Below are 21612 nucleotides of genomic sequence, written 5' to 3'. Positions count from 1 at the left end.
GGCAAGGGCATGAACAATAAGATCCTATCCAAAATAACCAGAGCAAAAAGGACTAGAGGTGTGGATCAAACAGTAGAACATTTGCCCAGCAAGTATGAAACACTAAGTTCAAATCCCAGTACTGAAGCACCCAAAAAACCAGGAATATGTTCCTAAAATCTCATTCTCAAGTTTTACATTTTGCCAGGAGGTTGGTATGTGGCACTAGGGTTTGAACCCCAGTGGCACTACCACTTGAGTCACACACCCCCATCCCTCTTTCTTGCTTTAATTATTTTTTTAATAGTGTCTCAAATTTTTGCCCTGGCTGGCCTCAAACTGGAATTCTCTTGATCTCCGCCTCCCAAGTAGGAGTAGCTGGGATCACAGGTATGAACCACCACACACTGCCTCAAGTTTTACATTTTTGTAGAGGAAGCAATAGCATAGATACTTCCTCAAAGCTGCTATTAGTGGTCCACTGTCATAATTAGAATTAACTCCCATTAATGTTGTTTGCTCTTCTTTGGGAGGCTGGGAGAGGGGTTGTTTTTTATTTTGTTTTGTTTTTTGTTTTCGTTTATGTGGATTCTTGTTTTGCTTTGGTTTTTTACTTTAAAGTTCAGGGATTCATTAGAATATTCTGGGTCAATATTTTCAGGTATAATGTGTATCTTTTCAGTATGGTACTGTCAAATCTTTAAAAAGCTGTCTTGAATTACAGTTTTTGTTATTTGCTATTGTTTTCTGGTTTGGTTTTCTTTTACCACCAGTGCCCGGCTAATCTTTGTCACTGTATCTTGTGCTTTTCCCCTCTTTATTTTTAATTTCAAAACTTTTTTCCATCTTCTGTTTCTTTTTTTTTTTGGCAGTACTGGGGCTTGAAATCAGGGCCTACACTTTGCGCCACTCCACCAGCCCTTTTTTGTGATGGTTTTTTTCAAGATAGGATCTTGTGCTGTGGGGAGGATTCAGGGATATTTAAAGAATTTTAACTCTGCTCTGTCTTCTCAGAATCACAGAGGGAAAAAGAGCCAGAAGACTTCTGGAAGAAAATTGCTGTTTTTGCTCCCATAGCCAGGCCAGAACCATGTGCCATGTCCTTGAACCACAGTTAGGAGTGAATAGAAGGCAGTTCCCTAGAAGCAAGTGATCATATTTTTTAGTTTTATACCAGAAGAAATAAAAACACTCCAGTATTTCATTTGAGGAATCTCACTCAAAAGTATAAGAACACTCATCTAAAATAGTGCAATTATGTGACTTGTTCTTTAATGCCAATTTTTTTAAGACAAAAAGAAACTGACTCTTTGTTTATTTAAAATACAGAAGTTTAGTTTTTATTTTTTGGTGTTGGAGATCAAACCCTGGACCTTGCACTTAAGCACTCTGTTACTGAGCTACATCCCTAGCCCTAACTCAGACTTTTTTACTTTTAATTGTATAAATAATTCACAAACACCTTCTTTTATAACAGATTAACACATTGATAAGGCTAATGTCTGGTTTAGTTACTGTCCCCACCAACTCAGGTCCCCTGCCTATTTTTTTGATGCTGGCTGACTTTGTCTAATGTTCCATGCACTCTGGTTCCTGACCCTCTGCTCTGCTAAAACAGCATTTCTAGTCATTTTAACATTAACCAGAGTTAAGACAATAATTGTGGTACAAGCCTGTAATCCAGCACCTAGAGGTAGAGGCAGGAGGGCTACAAAGTGAGACTCTGTCTTAAAAACTTTTTTATTCTATGTTGCCCAGGCTGGCTTCAAACAGCAATCCTCCTGATCTCTGCCTCCTGAGTAGCTAGGATTACAGGTGTGAGCTACCGGTGACTGGCTCCATCTTCTATTTCTCATAAGGCAGTATCATATTGTTTTCCTTTTGGGTTAGTGTCATTTCTGAAATAAATTATTAATTTTTCAATAATTTTTCCTGAGATTTATCACCTGGTTGCCATATTTTTTCTGGTTTTTATTTCTGTATTTATGTTGTCCTTGATACATTTACCTACCTGCAAAAAGGCCAATGGAAAGAAAATTAAATTTTTATTAGACTTTCAACAGGGATGCTTCATGATAGAAGATAATAGAGTAACAAATTTAAGATATTCAAGAAAAGAAAACATGAGCCAACATTTTGTATCTGACTTAACTGAATATGTCACCAACATGCAAAATCTCAGGAACTCTTACTCATAACATGATCGCTCTGAGGTAGGGATGGTTCTGATCGTGATGACGCAGGGGGATGGCTTCTGAGGTGGCTGGCAAAGTTTCCCCTCTGTCCTGAATGGCAGTTATGAGGGTGTTCACCTTGCAATAACCATGGTACATATATTTGGTGTAGTTTTCTATAGCTGTAGTTCATTTATAATAAAAGTTTTAAAACAACAACAAAGCAAAATATATGAAAATTACATTTAGGAATATTTAAATATGAACTAGGGATATTAGGGATCTACTATTAAATTTTTAGGTATGTTACAATGGTATTGTAGTTGTGGAGTAGAATGTTATTTTTGGAGATACATATTAAGGAATTTACTATAATTTACTTTTAAATGCTCTAGCAAAAAATATTTATTTCAAATCATATTTTGTTATTTTAATTTTTACTTGAGGTATAAAATATATAATATTATGTGTTCTGCACAGATTTTTTAAAGAATTACAGCTAAATGAGTTTTGACAAATGCCATTTCCCATTTTAATGACAGAATATTTTCCCCAGAGAATTTCCTTCTACCTCTTCCTAGTCAATGCCCTTTCCTACCACTTGCTGAGGGAGCCCCTGTTCTGATCTCTTTCATCAGAGATTAGTTTTGCATAATCTAGAACATCATGTAAATGGAATCAACACATACTCTTTAGATATACTTTTTTCTTTTTGGTGGAACTGAGGTTTGAACTCAGATCTTCACCCTTGCAAAGCAGGTGCTATGTTGCTTAAGCCATACCTCCAGTCCTAGATACAATTTTTTTTAAAGCATTTTGATATTCCTGAAATTGGAATGTTCCTTAGAAATCAATGGTATCTAACAAATAGCAGTATTTTCTCTTTTCTATCATTATATAAAATAAAGGAGTATCTTAAAATCAATAGCATCTTTGATTTGATGAAGCAAATATGGCAAAAATGTTAACTTTTTAATCTAAGCAGTGAGTATGTGGGTGTCCTACTATTCTTTGAATTTGAAATTTTTCATGTGATAAATTTACTAAATACCAAAAATATTATGTGCCCCAATTGTACCCTGCTCTGGCCTTTTCCCCCTTACCTAAACAGTGAATATTTCTTGAACTCTGTGACCATAGTAGAGTTCTGGGTTTACTATAGTACAAGACTGTCAAGTTTTTCTAAGATTTGCCTTTTTCTTGCATGTGTTATTTTTATCTACTCATCCCCCCAAACTCTTTAAAATTCAAGAGCCTGAGTTCCCTGTGTCTTCAAGCAGTGAAAAACAGAAGCTCTGTGCTGGTAGCAAGTCTGTCTAATCAAGTATCTAATCTGGCAAGCTGAGTACCCAACTCTGAGGCAAAAAAGAAAAACTGGAAGAACAAGGTGCTAGATCTCTACTTCCAGTTCATCCTTGTAAATGATACTCTTGCTTTATGAGATGGCTTTGTACTTGTAGAGAAGCGCCTATGGACTGCACCCCTGCCCTCACCATCTGGGACTTGCTTGCATCTCTATTGTATCATCTACCAGAAACAGTCCTGAAAAGTCTATTCTTTTCTGGTCTAGAACGTGGTTTCCCCAGTTTCTTCAGTAGGAGCATGCTCCTGCATCTACGCTGAATATGTGACTTCAGCCATGGGCAGAATTATAGCTGATTATTGTAAGTACAGACATGAGTTTCCACTCAGAAGTTCTGACTCTACCACCAGATCATCTGTGTCACTCAGAGGAAATCTCAAGTTCTTCTCAGTCTGATCTGTGCATCAAGTTGGTAGAACCAGCCTCTCAAAATGGTTGGAAAATTCAATAAGAATGAAAGGGAAAACTGGAAAACTGTTTTCAATGTGCACAGTTAATTTTATTTATGGGAGAGAAACAAAAACACTTCATTTCAGATCTCAGTGGCTAATGGGCTATTGGTCCATATCCTTCTAGTGTGGGGTAGGGCTAGACAACTGCAAAGCCTCTCTGGCCTTCTCTTAGCATGGGGGAAATAAAGACACCAGGCCTGGCTTGTTCCATTTCATCTGCCTGATGGAAATGACAGAAAACATATGTACCATCTCAGCAAGATGGTGGGCTAGGAAGCTCCAGGCTCTTGTTTTCCTCCTGTAAAAATTAATTAAACAACCAGAAATTAGCTAATATAACTGGATAGGAATTCTGAAAATCCATCAAAGACCTACAGCAACCAAGTAAATGCCTGATCAAGAAAAAGTCACATTTGGGTTGGAGGGATGGTTCAAGTGGCAGAGTACTTGAGGCCCTTGGTTCAATCCCCAGTTCCAAGGTGGGGAAAAGCTACATTCAAAATAGAAGAATGTTTCAAGGCATTTTTACTTGATCTTGCTTTACTCCCACCTAGCATGGCATGGTGTGATTTAGAGAAACCAATGGTCTGGTCTACAGTTCACTTGACACAGCAGAATGGACCTAATTTTCAATGTTTTCAGCTGTCTGGAAACTGATTGGCCTCTGTGACCTAACTTGGAGCTCACGTGGCCAAATGTGACAAAGTTCAGACTAGGAAAAGCTGCAGGAAGCAGCAGGCATAACTCAAGCAACAGTATAACTATTCACTCACAGAAACCTGGGGCAGGAGATTACTGAATAAGAGTACAAAATAACTGATTGAGCTGCTGAGTACATAGGGTTTAGGGGGAAAGCATGCATACAGAGACCCAGGAAACACTCATACCTAGAAAAGGCCCCAAAGACTTTATGCCTTCATGTTGAGCCAATTAGTGAAGGTCTCCCACTACAAAGAACCAATCTGTAAAAGCTAAGAAAGGTGACTTTTTTTTTAATGCCAATTTTTCAGCAAAGATCTCAATACATACAAAGAAACACAAAAATGTGCCCCATCCAAAAGACCAAAATTAATGTCCAAAAACCATCTCTGAAGAAACACAGGCACAGAATTACTAGAAGAAAAGACTTTTAAACACTTTCTTAAATATGCTCAAAGAGCTAAAAAGATGCTGAGCATGGTGGTATATGTCTATAATCCCAGCTACTTGGTAGGTAGAGGCAGGATTTCAAATTCAAGGCCAGCCTGGACAAAGTTAGCAGGACTCTATCTCAAAAATGAATAATACAAACAAAAGGACTGGGAGTGTGGCACAAGTGATCAAGTATATACCTAATATGCACAAGGCCCTGGGTTCAATCCCCATTACAAAAAAAAAAAAAAAGAGCTAAAAGATAAACTAAACAAAGAATTAAAGGAAAACAATATATGAGCAAAATTAGAATATCAATGAAGAGAAATTTGAAAAGAATGAAACAGGGGCTGGTTCAGTAGTAGAGAATTTACCTAGCTATCATGAGACCCTGTGTTCAGTCTCCAGCACCATCAAAACCAAAAACAAAAAGCAAACAGAAATTCCAAGCCAAAACTATAATAACTTAATTGCAAAGTTTACTAGAGGGGTTTAATAGTGGACTCAAATAAGCAGAAGGAAGAATCAACAAACTTGAAAATTGTTCATTTGAAACGATTGAATATGAAGAACAGGAAGAAACAAAAATAAAAGTGAACAAAGCCTACAGGTCCCAGGACTCTAAATAGATCAGTATACATATTGTGAGAGTGAGTTCTAGAAAAAGAAGAAAAATAGAAAAGTTTAAGAGTTTATTTGAAGAAATAATGATTGAAAACTTCCCAGATTCAAGGAGAAACATTAATATAATCAGTTCAGAAAGTTCAGTAATCCCCAGGAGGATAAACCCAAACAGACCCACAATAAGATACATTATAACCAAAATATTAGAAAGCAAATATAAAGAAAACATCTTAAAAACAAGGGAGAAGCAACTTACCACTTAGGAAGTATTCTTGGTAAGACTATCAGGTTTCTTTAGATGAGAAGGCAATGGGATTGTACATTTAAAGTGCTGAAAGAATAAAATAAAACAAACAAAAACCCTGTAAGTTGAAAATTCTATATCCAGCAAACTGTCCTTCCAAAACCAGGGAGAAATTAAGACATTTGCACATAAATGAAAGCTAAGAGAGAGTTCATTATCACTACACTTGCCCTACAAGAAATGCTAAAACATGTCCTTCAAGTTGAAATGGAACAGCACTAGACAGTAAATCGAAGCCATCTAGAAATGAAAGCTCTCCAGTAAAGGTAAATACATAGATAAATGTGAAAACCTGTGTTACTGAAATTTTGGTTTGTATCTACACTTAAGGGCTATTGATGTTTCTAAATTGTATCCTATATAAGAAGACTGTAATAATGAGTATAGGGCTTTCCTGAGTTCTGTAAGTCATTCTAGTGAATCATAAAACTTGGGGTGGTGGAGGAGCAGGTCCTGAATACAATACGGTTACGTGAAGATTGAACAGAATCCAAAAAGTAGAAGACTTGAGAATTACAAAGCATCAGGGCTTATGGTATTGCACATGTAAGTTCCAAAACTATTTTGTAAGCTTTTGTAGCTAAAAGATTTTGTGGCTTTATGAAGAAAATATTTGGGGAAACGATGAGTAAACCACTTGGAAATACTGATTTGAATTATTGCTTAGTATTTTATCTGTGTTTTAGGGCCCTCAGTAGTTGAAGTCAATGAGCTTGCTGCTAAGGTCTCTTCCTATTAGTCCTTTGGGCTGCTTCTGAAATCATCCCCAAACGTTCTTCATGGCAGAAGCAAAAGTTCAAGAGTCCTCATGTCCCTGAAGGATGAGGAAGAAATCAGGAACGTGAAACAAACACACTTTGTTTTTGTTTGTTTGTTTTTTATTCATTTATTCACACGTGCATACATTGTTTGGGTATTTCTCCACCCCCCTCCACCTCCACCCTCTCCCCCACAACAAACACACTTTGAATGAAAGGGTTTTACTTGCTCATGAAGCTTATACAATTGTTCCTTCTTTGCTCTTTTCCCCCTTCCTCTTCTCATTCTTCTGTACCCCTGGATTTAGTTGAGTTGGCAGCTAAGAACAAAATGTTCCTGCTACTGTTTGAAGACTCATCAATACAATACTGAATATTGCATACCACTTTTGTTAAGAAGTGTCTTTACTCAATTTCAATCTCCATAAATTACATAAATATTGAATGTGCCTGTTATCTCTGTATAGTTTAGATTGGTATCAAAGTTTTATCATTAACCCACTTTGTCATGTAAGCTTAGTGATATATACATCCTGGTTTTTAGTTCACCTTAACTAGTATTTGCTTGTTAGAAAGGAAATGATTTTCTTTGAAGATACTCAGAGTACATGGGATCCCAATGAGATCTACTAACCTTCTCCTGATTATAAAACAAAATGAGGACTTCATTTATAAAGAAAAATATGAGTAGCAAGGATGAAGATCTAATATGTGGGGAGAGAGAGAGAGAGAGAGAATCCTAAGCCAATACCTCTTAACACCCCCCCAGAAATGGCTTAGTAGCCTTCTCTAAAACCAGGCCTTAACCACTCTAAGATTTACATCATTTCCATTTTCCTTGCACTATGTAGGAAATCAATATTTTTAACTATGATTAAAAACACATTAAATTTACCATTTTAATCATTTTTAATTGTACAGCTCAGTGACATTAAGTATATTCACACTATTGTATAACTATCACCACCATTCATCTCTAGAACTTTCCATTGTTCCAAACTGAAACTATGTACCCATTAAACATACCCATTAAACAATAAGTCCTCATCCGGCCTCCCCTGAGTTCTTGGTAACCTCCAATTCTGTCTCTAGGAATTTGCCTATCCTTGTTATCTTATTTAAGAGGAATCATACAATATTCTTCCTTTTATGTCTGGTTTATTTCACTTAAAATCATGTTTTTAAGTTTCATCTATGTTGTATGTGTCAGAATTTCTTTCCTTTTTAAGGCTGACTCTCTCATTTGCATATACCACATTTTGTTTATCCATTCACCTGCCCATAACACATTTGGGTTGTGTCTACCTTTTGGCTATTGTAAATAATGTTGCTATAAAATTGGTATACAAATATCTTTTCAATTTCAATTTTTTATATTTTTTTATTTTTGGTGATACTGGGGCTTGAACTCAGAGCCTCACACTTGCTAGGCTTGCTAAGCTTGCTAGGCAGGCACTCTACCACTAGAGCCACTCTGCCAGATAGATTTCAATTCTTCTGTTTATGTGACTAGAAATGAAATTGCTGAATCATATGTTAATTCTGTGCTTATTTTCAATGTATTTTTATTAATCATTATTTAAAAATCTACTATTCCTTAACACTGCAAATGCATTAACCCAAAAGAAAAACTAATCACTAATAATCTTATCAAAGATAGGCACCATTAATAATGGAGTGATTATCTTTTCAGATTTACTCCAGTATCCACAGGGGAAATAAAATTTAATAGCATCTCTAATCCTTTCAGTAACACCCTGAGGCAGGGGCTGATGTCCTCTCACTGACAGGGGAAGAGACAGAGGCTCAGTGAGCTGGGGCTGCAGCTGTGACTAAGAGAGTCACTCAGGTTGGAAGGGTAATGTTTTAAGTTGCTCAGAGGCAAGTAACTCAGAAGTCAGGTAGACATGCAAGAAATCCTGCAGACAAGGACAATAAGGCTAAAACAGGGAAAGGGGGAATAGCACTAGCACAAGGACAAATATATTATTAATGACAAATTTGGAAATATAATTCAGACCTCCCTAATCTGGGTTTGTTGACATGCCTAACCTTGTCCTGCACCATTTTCTCAAACTTTAGTATTTATCAGTTAAAGGATTGGAACTCCTTTAGTTAGAGGAAAATTTCTGGAACATCAGAGCTAGCAAATTTGGAGCAATGCTCTGGAATCTGTAGGTGATCCTTAGAGAACACCAGGACCACTGCCCTGGACCAAGGCATTTGATTACTGAGAACACTAACTTTTACTGGTCTCCTCAAGTGCTCTTGGGAATGAGACACTAAGAGTTACCTTTCAAAGAGTCACCCAAGCACCCAGCCCAAACATGATTTGACATTCTGGGAAGTTATCTGTTGTCCTTACAGCCTCATGGTGTCCATATGCTCTTCCTGAAGACCCACTCTCTCTGTACTGTTCTGTTGTTACTTGTGAATGGCCCTCACTGCCTCCAAGGACTGACTGGACAGCACTTTTAGAGGCTGCCCAAGGCACACACTACCCATCTCCTGCTGGATTACAAATACCTTGAGAGCATGGACCTTGTAGAATCTATTTTCTTATTCATTCAATAGGTGCTGGGAATATCTAAAGAGCCTGTTCACTTGGCATCACACACACATACACTATCACCAGCCAACACTGGACCTTGATGTCACAGTTTATATTCCTATACTCTTGGTTGCACCCCCCCATGGCATCTCCCTGCAGCAGAATTTAAAACATAAATCTGATCATATCACTCCTCTACTTTAAATCTTCTAATCATCCTTATGATGAAGATCAAAGTTTCTCCTTAATATCTCCTTAAACATTTACCATTTCTTTGTGTTGGGGACTTTCAAACTCTTCACCTCTAGTTCTTTATGAGAGATATAATAAATTATTGTGAACTATAGTTATCCTACTGGGTGGTAGAATGCTAGAAATTATTCCTCCTATCTATCTATATTTTGGTACCCATTATCCAAACTCCCTCTATTTCACCTCCCCTCTATCTTTCCTGGTCTCCAGTGACCACTATTCTATTCTCTACTTAATGAAATGAACTTGTTTAGCTTCCATATGAGTGAGAACATTCAGTCTTTCTGTGCCTCGCTTGTTTCACTTTACATTATGTTTTCCATTTCCATTCATATTGCCACAAGTGACAAGATTTCTTTCCTTTTGTGGCAGAATAAGATCCTATTTTGTATATATACCACATTTTCTTTGTTCATTTGTCCATTGATAGACATCTCCTCAATTGATTCCACATCTTGGCCATTGTGAATAGTGCTGTAATAAGCATGGGATTGTAGCTATCTCTTTGATATGCTAATTTCCTTTGGCTATATATCCAGTAGTAAGATTACTCCATCATATATAGTTCTATTTCATTTTTTGAGGAAATTCCGTACTGCTTCCTATATGGTTATACTAATTTAATTCCCACAAAACAATGTGTGAGTTTCCCTTTTTCCACATCCTAGCCAGTATTTTTTAAAATAGCTCTTCTATTTAGGGTAAGATGATATCTCCTTATATTTTGATTTCTCTGATGATTAGTGACATTGAGCATTTATTAACACACCTATTGGCCTGTCTTCTTTTGAGAAACGTTTATTCAGATCATTTGCCCATTTTTAAATTAGAGTACCTTTTTTGCTGTTAAGTTCCTTATATATTCTGGATATTAATTCCTTGTTAGATGGAAATATTTTCTTTCATTCTGCAGGTTGTCTCATCACTCAGCTGATTCTTTCTTTTGTTGTGCAGAAGCTTCTTCTTCTTCTTCTTTTCTTTTCTTTTTTTTTTTTTTTTTGCAGCCCTGGGGTTTTTGAACTCAGGGCCTCATACTTGCTAGGCGGGTGCTGTACTGCTTGAGCTACTCCACCAAACTGCAGAAGCTTCCTAACTTGATATAATCCCATTTTTTCTGGTATAATCATTATTTTTTCTTTTCTTGTTTGTGCTTTTGAGGTCTTGTCTAAAATTATCATTGCCTATTCTGATGTCTTGATATGTTTTCTTCTAGTAGTTTCATAGTTTCAGGGAATACTAAAATTCTTACATTCAGGATCTGACTTGCATGTCCTGACACCACTTACATCTCTGCCACCTGTCTGCAGCCCTGTCCTCTATCACTGTTGGCCCCCAGTCACCCTGGCCTTGGAATTTCTCAGACTTCCTGGCCCAGGAAGTTGTCCATCTCACCACTGACACTAAACTGGGGTGTGAGGTGCAAAATGTATATTAGGGATCAACTCCTGCAGGAAGAAGTGGGATGGACAGAGAAAGAAAAACTGATACAGTTGACAAAGCCTCAGCCAATCTTCTGGGAAAGCCCTGAAGCAAAGGAGTCACCCAGATTCTTAGACCTTGCCTTGTTCAATGACGGAGTGTTAGCCTTTTCAGTTAGGACATGGCTGTGAACTCAGGCAAGGCACATCTCTGTGGCTGCCACACTGCCAGTACTGCTATCCTTTATCATCCTTGGGATGCTCCCAAGCTACTTAATCTGGGAAATCTTCACTCAGACCTCTGATTTCTCATCAAATGCCATCCTTTTTCTCCCCAGTAGTTATCACAGTTTGTAATCACAAGTCTATAAGTATGATGAGCTGGTTGATGTCTGCTTTTGCTAAGAAATTGCTGGTCTATGCAGGCAGGGATGATCTGATTTACTGATGTCCTGGAACTTAGTCCACTGCGCTGCACATGGTAAGTGTCCAATAAAACCTTGTTGAATTAAGGAATAAAGACAGGTATGGCTTGCAAACACATAACTATCCCAACTGTATGGGTGGACAGTATTTGCTGCATATTTAAAGTTCTCTTCTAGGTCACAGGAAAAGCATTAAGATCATTTCAATCAGGTTTTATATTTAGTATTTAGGATCCTGTTTCTACTCCACCCCCAATTGATCTGGAGAGCAAAATAACAGCAAAGTTCATGCTGTTACTACCACCATCATCACAATTACCATCTAGAAACTTTAAAGGCTAGTGCATTGCAATGGACAGTTCAAATTTCCACACTCAGGGAATTATGCAAGACTGGTCTCTGTGGTGGTAGGGGGTGGCTATAGCACTGGATTAGGAAACACAATTCCTACTCTACAATCTACATTTAGCTGTGTCACCTAAACAACGGCTAAACCTCTCTGAGACTGTAAATTAGAGATAATACTTTCTGCCCAAAAGGGCAGAAAGTGGTTCACAAGGGATCTTTCTTTCTTTCCTTTCTTTCTCTTTCTTCTTTCTCCCTTCCTTCGTTCATTCGTTCCTTCCTTCCTTGCTTCCTCCCTCCCTTTCTTCTTTTTTTTGATGCTGGGGATTAATCTGAGGCCTCTAGAATGCTTGGCAGGCCTCTACCACTGAGCCACATCCCCAGCCCCTAGAGCTTTCTTACGCAATCTCAGAGACACTAGGCAAAGGACAAGTTAGGGACACTAACTACTTGTTTTTTTTCACGATGATGACGTGGGAGCCCAAATAAATGGACTGTTTGCTAGGTATTGTTTTTCTCAGTTGTGCAAATGGGCTTTTTCTTCTTTTTTTTTTTTTTTTTTGGTGACACTAAGGCTTCAACTCAGGGCCTCACACTTGCTAGGCAGGCAGGTACTTAACCAATTGAGTCACTCCTTAAAATCCAGCTCTCCTGTTCCTACCAAGCTGGAGCAAAGATAGCAGAAAGGACATAGTGTACTGACTCTATGGATAGCAAGGGAATGCATTTACATCATATATAGGTCAAAATAAGCATGCTGCGGAGTAGAGGGTGTGTTTGTGTGTCTCCTCAACTGGGGACATGACAGTAAAGGCCGTGGGTCTTTGGAGGAGCTAAGTTCACCGTGAGAGAATTTTTAACCTGAAGACTGAATACCTGGCCATTGAGACAAAAGTTGGGAAGGGGACCATGAAGATACAGGTACCAGAGGCATAACTAGTAGATGAGACGTTCAAACAACTTTTCAGTTTCTTCCTTAAGTCAAGCCAGTTCATTAACATAGGGACAGTCAGAGATATCTTTGGTTTCTGTTCTCTTCCCCTCTCCTCCATTTCCCCTTTTATTGGTAACCAATTTATTTAATCAAAGTATAGAGCATTCTATTGACAAGGACGAACAAGAGTGACTCATAGCATTAGTATCCAAGCTTGATTTTTACATAGTACCTCCTTGAACTTTTTCCACAGTTGCACCAGGTAGGTGTTGTTATTCCCATTTTGCACATGGAGAGACTAAGTTTACATAGGCTAAGTAACATGTTCAAAGTGAGCTAAACAGTAAATGACTATTTGCAACTATATTCAAGTAAGGGCCTTGTGCATACTAGGTAAGTGCTCTATCACTATACTATACTCCAGGCCTTGCATGCAACATATTCAAACCCAGATTTCCTGCTTACCTTCTCCCCTACAGTGTTGGGTTTATTATGTGCCTTCTGACCCCAACTTTTACAAACCTAATGTGAATGCATGTATTTGTTGGAGTGTGGGAGCTCTAGGTTATTTTTGTGTCTGAAAATACCTAGACTCAGAATTTCCATAACAGGAAGGAACTGGAGAGGCCATTTAGTCCAGTTTATTTTGCAGATAAAGAGTCTGAGGCAGAGAGAGGGAGGTGACTCCTCTCCATTCTCTCTTCTATTCCTGTTCTTTTGATATCTCAATAGACTCTGGGTATTCTATTCCCACTCTAGCTTTACTACCTAGTCTTGCTCCACACTTGCTTTGTGTGAGCCAGGGAACCTACTGGTTAGAGATACCATTGCCAAAATAATGAATGGCCACCCTTGCTGAGTATTCATTATTCAACCAATATTTACTGAGTGCCTAACTGTGTGCCAGAACTTTACAGGTGAGGTGAATGCAATGAACAAGAAAAACAGACTTCCTCCCCTTCTGGAGCTTACAGAAGGGGAAAGTAGACCATAAGCCAGTGAAGAGTAACTAAATAAGATAAATTTAAATACTAGGAAAGAAACAAAACGGGAGTAATAGAGGTGGGGGAGGGTTTCAGATGGAGCAGTCAGGAACAACCTTACCACTTGGTATGTTGTTCTTTAATTCTCACAACAACCCTTTCAGGGGTTTTTGCTGACAAGGAAACTGACGTTGAGGAAGGGGCCAAGTTAAAGAGATGCAGGATAGATAGGCGGGAAGTCAGCTCACTGCCAGCAAAGGAATTATTTTGGAGATGTGGCCCTGCGGAACGGGACCCCAGCAAGAGAGCTGGAGCCCCTAACCACCTACAGACTTACAGGAGATGGGTGGAGAAGTCCCAAAAAGGTCACTGAGTGGGAAAATGCTCAATGGCATAAAATAGCGGGTCATTTCTTTTAGGCCAGGTGGGTTGTTTCTAGTAAATAGTTAAAGGTGGATGTTTATTTTTCTTTAGGGCCGGGTGAAGTTTCCAGTAAATCACCTTCAAGGGGGAGGGGGTCCAGTTCAAACATGACTTCCTTTTGTTCACCCTAACACCAAACTGGCACAATCAAGTCTCAAATCCCTAACTTCCTATCAGCCTGCGATGAGTGGCCAGTAGCACCATATGGCCCTGGATGATGAAACTTCAGGGGAAGACTGCACCATCTAGCAGCCTGTCTTTGCAGGTGTTGGAAGGTGAGGTTGGAGGAAGGCGGAATGTGGGTCCTGGGAAATAGCTCTAACTCTCACAAGCGGCAGAGAGCACAGCCCTGGTCCAAGCCGAAACCCCTAGGTCCCTTCTGTAGCTACAAAGAGCCGGCCCAGCCCGGGGCAGAACCAGATTACCTCTCCCGCCTCCAGCCCGATCCCCGTCCAGGCCCGCGCTTAGCTTTGTGGGACTTGTAGTTCGCCCAGCTCTCCGCCTCCGCTCCGGGACGGCCAGAAGAACTACAAGGCCCAGGAGCCAGCGCGCAGGCCGCGCGGACTCGCCGGCAGTGGGTGTGTGAGCTCAGAACGCCGGGCGGTGCGGGAGCCTGGCGCAGGGATGCGGTTGCGGGCGTCGGGGCCCAGGAGCACTTCAGGCGGGCTACTTATTCCCGCGCGGTGAGGGGCGGTCAAGCAGCGACAGGCACGTTGCTTACATGCTTTGGGCCCAGCCTGTGGAAACCCCGATTGTGCAAGCCTTCGGCACAGCAGTGGTGCGGTGGAGGGTCCCAGGCACCGGGGGATGGGTACCCTGACGCGGATTTAGGCTGGCACTCCTCGCAAAAAGAGCTCTTGGCTACGCTTGTGAGGGGGGCGGGTGTCCGCCTTGGGCTGTGCGCGACGTGCTGTTCTCTTCCTTTTTGTGCCAAGGTTTCCTTCGGGAGGCGCGCGATGCAGCGGGCGGCGGTGCTTGTCCGGCGGGGCTGCTGTCCCCGGTCCCCCGGCCCCTGGGGCCGTAGTCAGAGCAGCGCGGCTGCCGAGGCCTCGGCCGTGCTCAAGGTGCGGCCCGAGCGCAGCCCGCGCGAGCGCATCCTCACGCTGGAGTCCATGAACCCGCAGGTGAAGGCGGTGGAGTACGCAGTACGGGGACCTATCGTGCTCAAGGCTGGCGAGATCGAGCTGGAGCTGCAGCGGGTGAGCGCGGGCGCGGGGGCCGCGGGCGGCGAGGGGGCGCTGATGGAGGGTAGAGCCGGGGCAGCCCCTCCGGGGTCCTCCTGCTGGACTTCCTCCCATCCCCCGTGGCCAGTGCCTTCCTTCTGCCAAGCTTGGCTAAAACAAGAGAACGTCCTTCTCCAATCCCTCACCCACTATAGTGTCCGGCACCTGGTACAAAGTAAGACCTTCAAATGGTTCACTTGTTGAATTGTATTTAATTATTGAGTGACCTGTGCTGCCAGGCACTGCACGTTCCTATGTGCCCTACCCCTCGTGGAACCAAGATCCACTGGAGGGAGAAAAACAAATTCATAAAGGAAGGAGAGAGTTTCAGATAGTAAGTGCTTTGAAGAAAGTAAAAGAGGAGAGCGGAACAGGGTTTCTGGATGGGTGGTGAGAGGGAATCCTGTTCGGTAGGACGGGAGGGAGGGAGGCAGGCTGTGAGGAGGGTTTGTTCCTGAAGCTTTTTCCTTGTGCCTGAAGCATGTTGGGTCTTTGCCAGTCATCGTTCCCTGACAAGAGTGGGCGAGTGGAGGAGGGTCGGACAGAATTCCGTCTTTTATGTTTCTCCAGAACCCTGACTGATCAGCCACTTATCTGAGTACAGTCACCAGTTGTGAGGACTCAGAGGGTTGGACATTAATAAGGTGTCCCTGGGACTTCATCTTGGCTGAGATCTCAACTTGGGTTCATATCTGTATGTCAAAGTGACCACAGCCAGGAGCGATTTCCACGTCCTTATAACAAGGATGGCTGGGGAAGGTGTGATACGTGCGCTCCTAGGATATTGAGGGTTTTTGTTTGTTTTTGAGGCAAGATGTTGCTGTGTGTCTAGGCTGGCCTCGAACTTGCAATTCTCCTTCCTTAGTCTCCCCAGCACTAAGATCACAGGCTTACAGGCATGCCTCGCCCACGTCCAGCTAGGATACTTCTGACCTGGATAGAATTTGAAGGCAGCATCAAGAAGGGTTTTATAAAAAAGAAAACACCTTTTTTTTTAAAAAAAGAAGAAGAAACCATTGAAATAGTCACTTAGCTGCTTGCTCAAGATAACTCTGACCCAGAATGTTGACAGAGGGGAAGGTTCCATGATTTTATTCCCAGAGGCACTAAAATTGAATGTCTTCAGTGCAAGGTGGTCACTTGGTATCCTTGAATACATGAGAGGAGGTCCCAGGGAGAATATGACACTTGGTCCTATGAGGACTTAAGGAGTTTGATGAGCTTATGGCCTGCTGGGTCCTTATGGGGACACCCAGTTCTGCTGACTCAATCAGTGAGCTGGACAAGTCAGAGTCCAGTGTCCACTGCTGACTCCTTGCAGTTTAAAGTTAAGTTTAAAGCTTGGCTGGAAGAAGGTCGGCCCCATTTCTGTGCCTGCCTGGCCCAGAGGTGGGCCGGGGCAGAGAGCATGTGTTTTTGCTGCTCTGCTCATCAGTTGATACCTGGCAGACTGCAGCTGGCCCTCCTTGAGGCAGCAGTCTCCCTGTTAAAACAAAGCTGGGATTAAAGTGTTCCCAGTTTCAGAGCTGGGAGGGGTTCCAGAAATTATCTCTACCTTTTGCTAAATAGCAACTTCCCTGTTGGCTCCACAAAGTATGAGGATGATGAGGACAGAGAGGGTACTGTCTTTGCTTTCAGAGAGCTGACTGCCATATTATTCCCTCAGCCTCTCCTCCCCCAATCCATTAAGGATTTTTCAGGACGCAGAGAAAATGTGAGATTATTCCAAGTGGAAATGGTGCTGGAGCAAAGCAAAGGCAGGGGGTTGGGAAGTTCTGAGCATTTGGGAAAGGGGGTTGGAGCCCTCAGTAGAACTTTGTGTGGCTGAGGGATGTGGGAGGCGAATGAGATGGAAAAAGTGGACTGGAGTCTAGTGTGCCTGGCTGAGGACATTATGGTGCATTTTGGTTGGCTATGGTGAACCAGGAAAGGTTTCCAGCGGGAGTGTATGGCTCAGTCGTACGCAGATAAATCTCTCGGTCATTGGGATGGAGGCATCCTCTGGTTTCTGTGACATGTGCTTCATAACCCATGTCCTACCCCTGAGTTAGTTGAGACGTTTTCTGTCCCCTTCCTGTTCTTTTCTCACTTCATAGAGTCTTGGTGGCCTGGCTGAAGGTGCTGGGAGTATACCCCCAACCTAACCAGCATAGCCTCCCTTAAGCCTTTCATTCTTAGAAGACAGGCCCCCCCCTCTTCATTTTGCCAACTTAAACATTGCCCTTTCTGAAAGAGCTGTATTTTGTCAGTCTTTCTTTTTATTTGTTCACTTATCGTTGGCTTTTCACAGCTTTAGTTTTTCTACTTCTGTTTTGAACTGTAGTGATCAAAACTGGACAAGTGTTCTGAGGGGTTAGATTTGGTAAGAGAGGATGGACTAGAATTTGTAGAGAGTAGGGTGACTTGAAGTAAAATTTCATATCATCTCTGAGCCTCAGTTTCCCAGTTTGAAGGAGGGAAGTATTCTGGCTGGCCCTGTGTTCCCCTCTGTCCTGAGCTTTGTAACTCAAAGTATCCTGGGAGACCTGAGGTGACCCCTGGTTGTACTAGGATCTTTATGCTGCTTTATAGAATTGTTTTAGTAGGTGTTCTGCAAACAGTTACAGGTTGTTTGGCTGGACATATGGCTCTGGTGTTTGACTTTAGGGTGGCTAGCAAAACTGAGTGCTCACCCTTTTTGCTCCACTGATGAAAAGCCTGAAGGAAAAAGGGAGAAGGCTAAGGGTGGAAGGAGCCTTTCTTCCCCAGCCCAGGCTATTTGTTCTCAGGGAGGCCCTTTTTCTTCCTGACAGCAACTCAAAGGTAGAGAACCTTTCTTAGCTTTTCAGATCCCGGTGTTCATTGGGAGCAGCATTTAAAAATAAGCTGCAATTAAAGGAGTTTTGAAAAGATCTGACAATTCCTTGACCTACTTCTTTCTCGCTTGCCTCATTGTGGGTGGGGACTGAGGCTTGGAAGAGGAATGGCTTTACTTTTTCTATTTGTAAAAACATATACATGCCAAGTCCAGAGGTGCATGCTATAATCCCAGCTATTTAGGAGATTAAGGCAGGAGAGTTCCTTGAGACCAGCCTCGGCAACATAGCAAACCCTGTCTCAACAAAACAAAAGTACACACAGGGCAAAACATTTAGCAACAGGAAACTGGTATTGTTAACATGTTTTGCACGTAAACACAGGTAAAATAGAATGTAAGGATAACACCCTGCTGTTGTTATTGTTAACCAAGAAGTAAAATTGGTGACCATGGATATGCCAAGCACAAGTGGTAGAATATGGCTGGTCATTTTCATAGCTTTACATGTTACTTTAAAATAAGGAAAATGGAATAATAAAACAAGTAAGAAAAACTAGTGTAGGCTTCCAACAGGATGACCCCTTGCCCTGTCCACGCTGCAGGCCTGCATCCTGTCTGCCTTCAGGTGCTGTGGGCCTCTGGCAAGTTATTTAGAGTACATTGGCCTTAGTTTACTCTTCTGTAAAGTGAAGCCTATTTATTTCTTAAAAAACTAGTTTCCTATGCAATGGTAATGCTTTGAACTGCTAGAAACCAATTAAATTTGTTAACAGTCTTAGCCCAGCTCCTCAGTAGGCTGAGGCAGGAGGATCACATGAGCCCATGATTTCAGACCAGCCAGGGCAACACGACAAGACTCCATGTCTTTGTTTTCAAACTAATGAGAATTTCTTAAGAAGTGCTGAGAGTCCCTTTTTTCTTTTCTTTCTCCTGAATCTCTCTGGGTCTGGGAATACACTGTGGGGCTTGCTTTTTTCTGCATGGGCCTCAGCCTTGCTGCCATGAATGATTCAATTTGGGTATCATTAAGCTTTCATCCCTGCGTTTTTTTTTTGGTTTTTTTTTTTGGCAGTACTGGGGTTTGAACTCAGGGTCTATACCTTGAGCCACTCCACCAGCCCTTTTTTTGTGATGAGTTTTTTTGAGATAAGAGTCTCACAAACTATTTTTCTGGGCTGGCTTTGAACTGTGATCCTTCTGAGTAGTAGGATTACAGGGGTGATCCACTGGCACCCGCCACTCATCCCTGCTTCTGCCTAACAAATCTTGGCCTCTACAGTTGTCCCACTGATCCCCAGAGTTCAAGGGCCACCTAGCCTGTGTCACTGCTTTAGTGCTTGGGAGACGCAGCCCTTGAGCTCTCACCTAATCTCTCAATTGTGGAAACCTGTAGCTGCCTCTTGGGTTTCTTCTGACTTGTCTGTCTTATATCAGGGCTAGACCTCAGTTTCCTCCTCTATGAAATGTACTTATTGTTAGGGCCTATAAGGTCTAATTGGATTTTGTCTCTAGAGTCTCCTTCAGAAGCACTTTATAGGACTTTCTGCCTTCCCTAGTCGAATTCTTTGCCCATTTGGTGTCAGGAGGTGTTGGAGTTTTCACAGATGGTTTCTGGGGCCTGACATGATGTCTTTCTCACTCCCTGTTCACCCCCTTCCTTGTACTCTTCACTTCTTGTCTTCATGTTACAACGGCATGATTATGAGTTATCAATAAGTATTTATTTTGGTTTTCTTTTTTTTTTTTTTTTTCCTTTTTCTGTATTGGAGGTATTTGTTGAACAAAAAGGAGGTTTTTGGGGGTGTAATCACTCTACCTGGCCTTCCTGTCCATGTGTCTTATGAAATAACAAGAACACTCCTTGCACAAGGAAACTGTCTTGTTCCTGTTTTTTCCCCCAGTTTATTAAGGTATAGTTGACAAATAGAAATTATGTATATTCAAGATGTACAACATAATATATATATATATATATATATATATATATATATATATATATATATATATATATATATTAGAAGATTACCACAATTTACACACCCATCATCACACATAGTTACTTTTGTGTGGGGGAAGGGATGAGAACATTTGACATCTATCATCTTAGCAAATTCCAAGTAAACAATTTAGTATTATTAGCTGTAGTTACTATGCTGTACATTAGCTCTCCAGAACTTACTCATCTTATAACTGAAAGTCTATTTCCATTTCACCCATGTTTCCCCATTACTCCCAATTCCTGGCACCCACCACCTACTCTCTACCTCTGTCAGTTCAAGTTGTTTAGATTTCATATGTATGTGAGATCATAACATATTTGTCTTTCTGTATCCAACTTTCACTTAGCACAATGTCCTCCAGGTTTGTCTTATGTCTCCAATGTCAGAATTTCCATCTTTATATTGCTGAATCCATATAAATACCATATTTTCTTTCTCCATTCATTTGTTGACAGATGCTAAGGTTTATTCCACATAAATAAATTCCATATTATGAACAATGGCTGCAGTGTACATTTTTCTTTTTGTGTGGTGCTATGGTTTGAACTCAGGGCCTTGAGCTTGTTAGGTAGTTATTCTATTACTTGAGCCATGCTGCCAGCACAGAAATGTACATCTCTTTGAGATACTGATTTCATTTCCTTTAGCTATGTACTCAAAAGTGGGATTGCTGGATCTTGCAGTAGTTCTGTCTCTCTCCTCTCTTTCCTCTCCTTTCCTCCCCTCCCCTCCCCTCCCCTCCTCTCCCCTCCCCTCCTCTCTTGACAGGGTCTCACTATGTAGCCCAGGCTGGCCTTGAACTTGTGATCCTCCTACCTCACCTTCAGTGCTAAGCTTATAGGTATGTGACACTACATCCAGCTTATCTATTTAATTTATTGGGGAAACTCCACACAATTTCCCAAAATGGTTTATATTTACCACATACAAGGCAATAATTACTTTTTGACTTTTTGTCGGTACTGGGGTTTGAACTCAGGGCTTTGTGCTTGCTAGCTGGAGCTCTACCACTTGAGCCATACCCACAGCATTTTTTTACTTTTTAACGATAGGCTTCCTAACAGATGTGATCTTATCTGCTTTGATTACGTTAGGTTAGTGGTGTTGAGCCCCTCTTCTGTTAGTCATTTTTTATGTCTTTGGAAAAATGTCTATTTAGATTGTTTGCCCATTTTTTTAATTGGTTTATTTTTGTTCTATAGAGTTTAAGTCTTTTAATATATTTTGGATATTAACCCCTTCTCAGATATATAGTTTGCATATGTTCCCATTCTGTAGGTTGCCTTTTTTTTTTTCTTCTTTTTTTGGCAGTACTGGGATTTGAACTCAGTGCTTCATGATTGCTAGGCAGGTACTCTACCACTCTAGCTACTCTACCAGCCCCAGTAGGTTGCCTTTTCATTTTTGATTATTTCCTTTGCTTTGCCATATGCCTATTAGAATCATCCATTAGTCCCTTGACTATCAGTGATGCTG

At 41.1% G+C, this 21612-nt stretch overlaps 1 protein-coding gene across 4 annotated transcripts in view; it reads left to right on the top strand.

Annotated features, from left to right (window-relative positions):
- The first annotated feature begins 14123 nt into the window (after positions 1-14123).
- The window catches only part of Gpt2 (glutamic--pyruvic transaminase 2), a 37292-nt gene continuing 29803 nt past the window's right edge, over positions 14124-21612 (top strand). The window contains exons 1-2 of one of the 4 annotated variants that reach the window (XM_074056057.1): positions 14124-14391; positions 15052-15315. In XM_074056057.1, coding sequence (XP_073912158.1) covers positions 15073-15315 — 243 coding nt within the window. In that variant the 5' untranslated portion in view covers positions 14124-14391; positions 15052-15072. Of the gene's footprint in view, positions 14392-14673; positions 14895-15051; positions 15316-21612 lie in introns of those variants that run through there. The other 3 variants (XM_020179761.2, XM_074056056.1, XM_074056058.1) reach the window with 3 other exon arrangements.

The sequence above is a fragment of the Castor canadensis genome, chromosome 15 (assembly GCF_047511655.1).
Source record: "Castor canadensis chromosome 15, mCasCan1.hap1v2, whole genome shotgun sequence".
Taxonomy (NCBI): Eukaryota; Metazoa; Chordata; class Mammalia; order Rodentia; family Castoridae; genus Castor; species Castor canadensis.
Note: the sequence above shows the minus strand (reverse complement) of the source record. Positions and strands in the feature narration are given on the sequence as shown.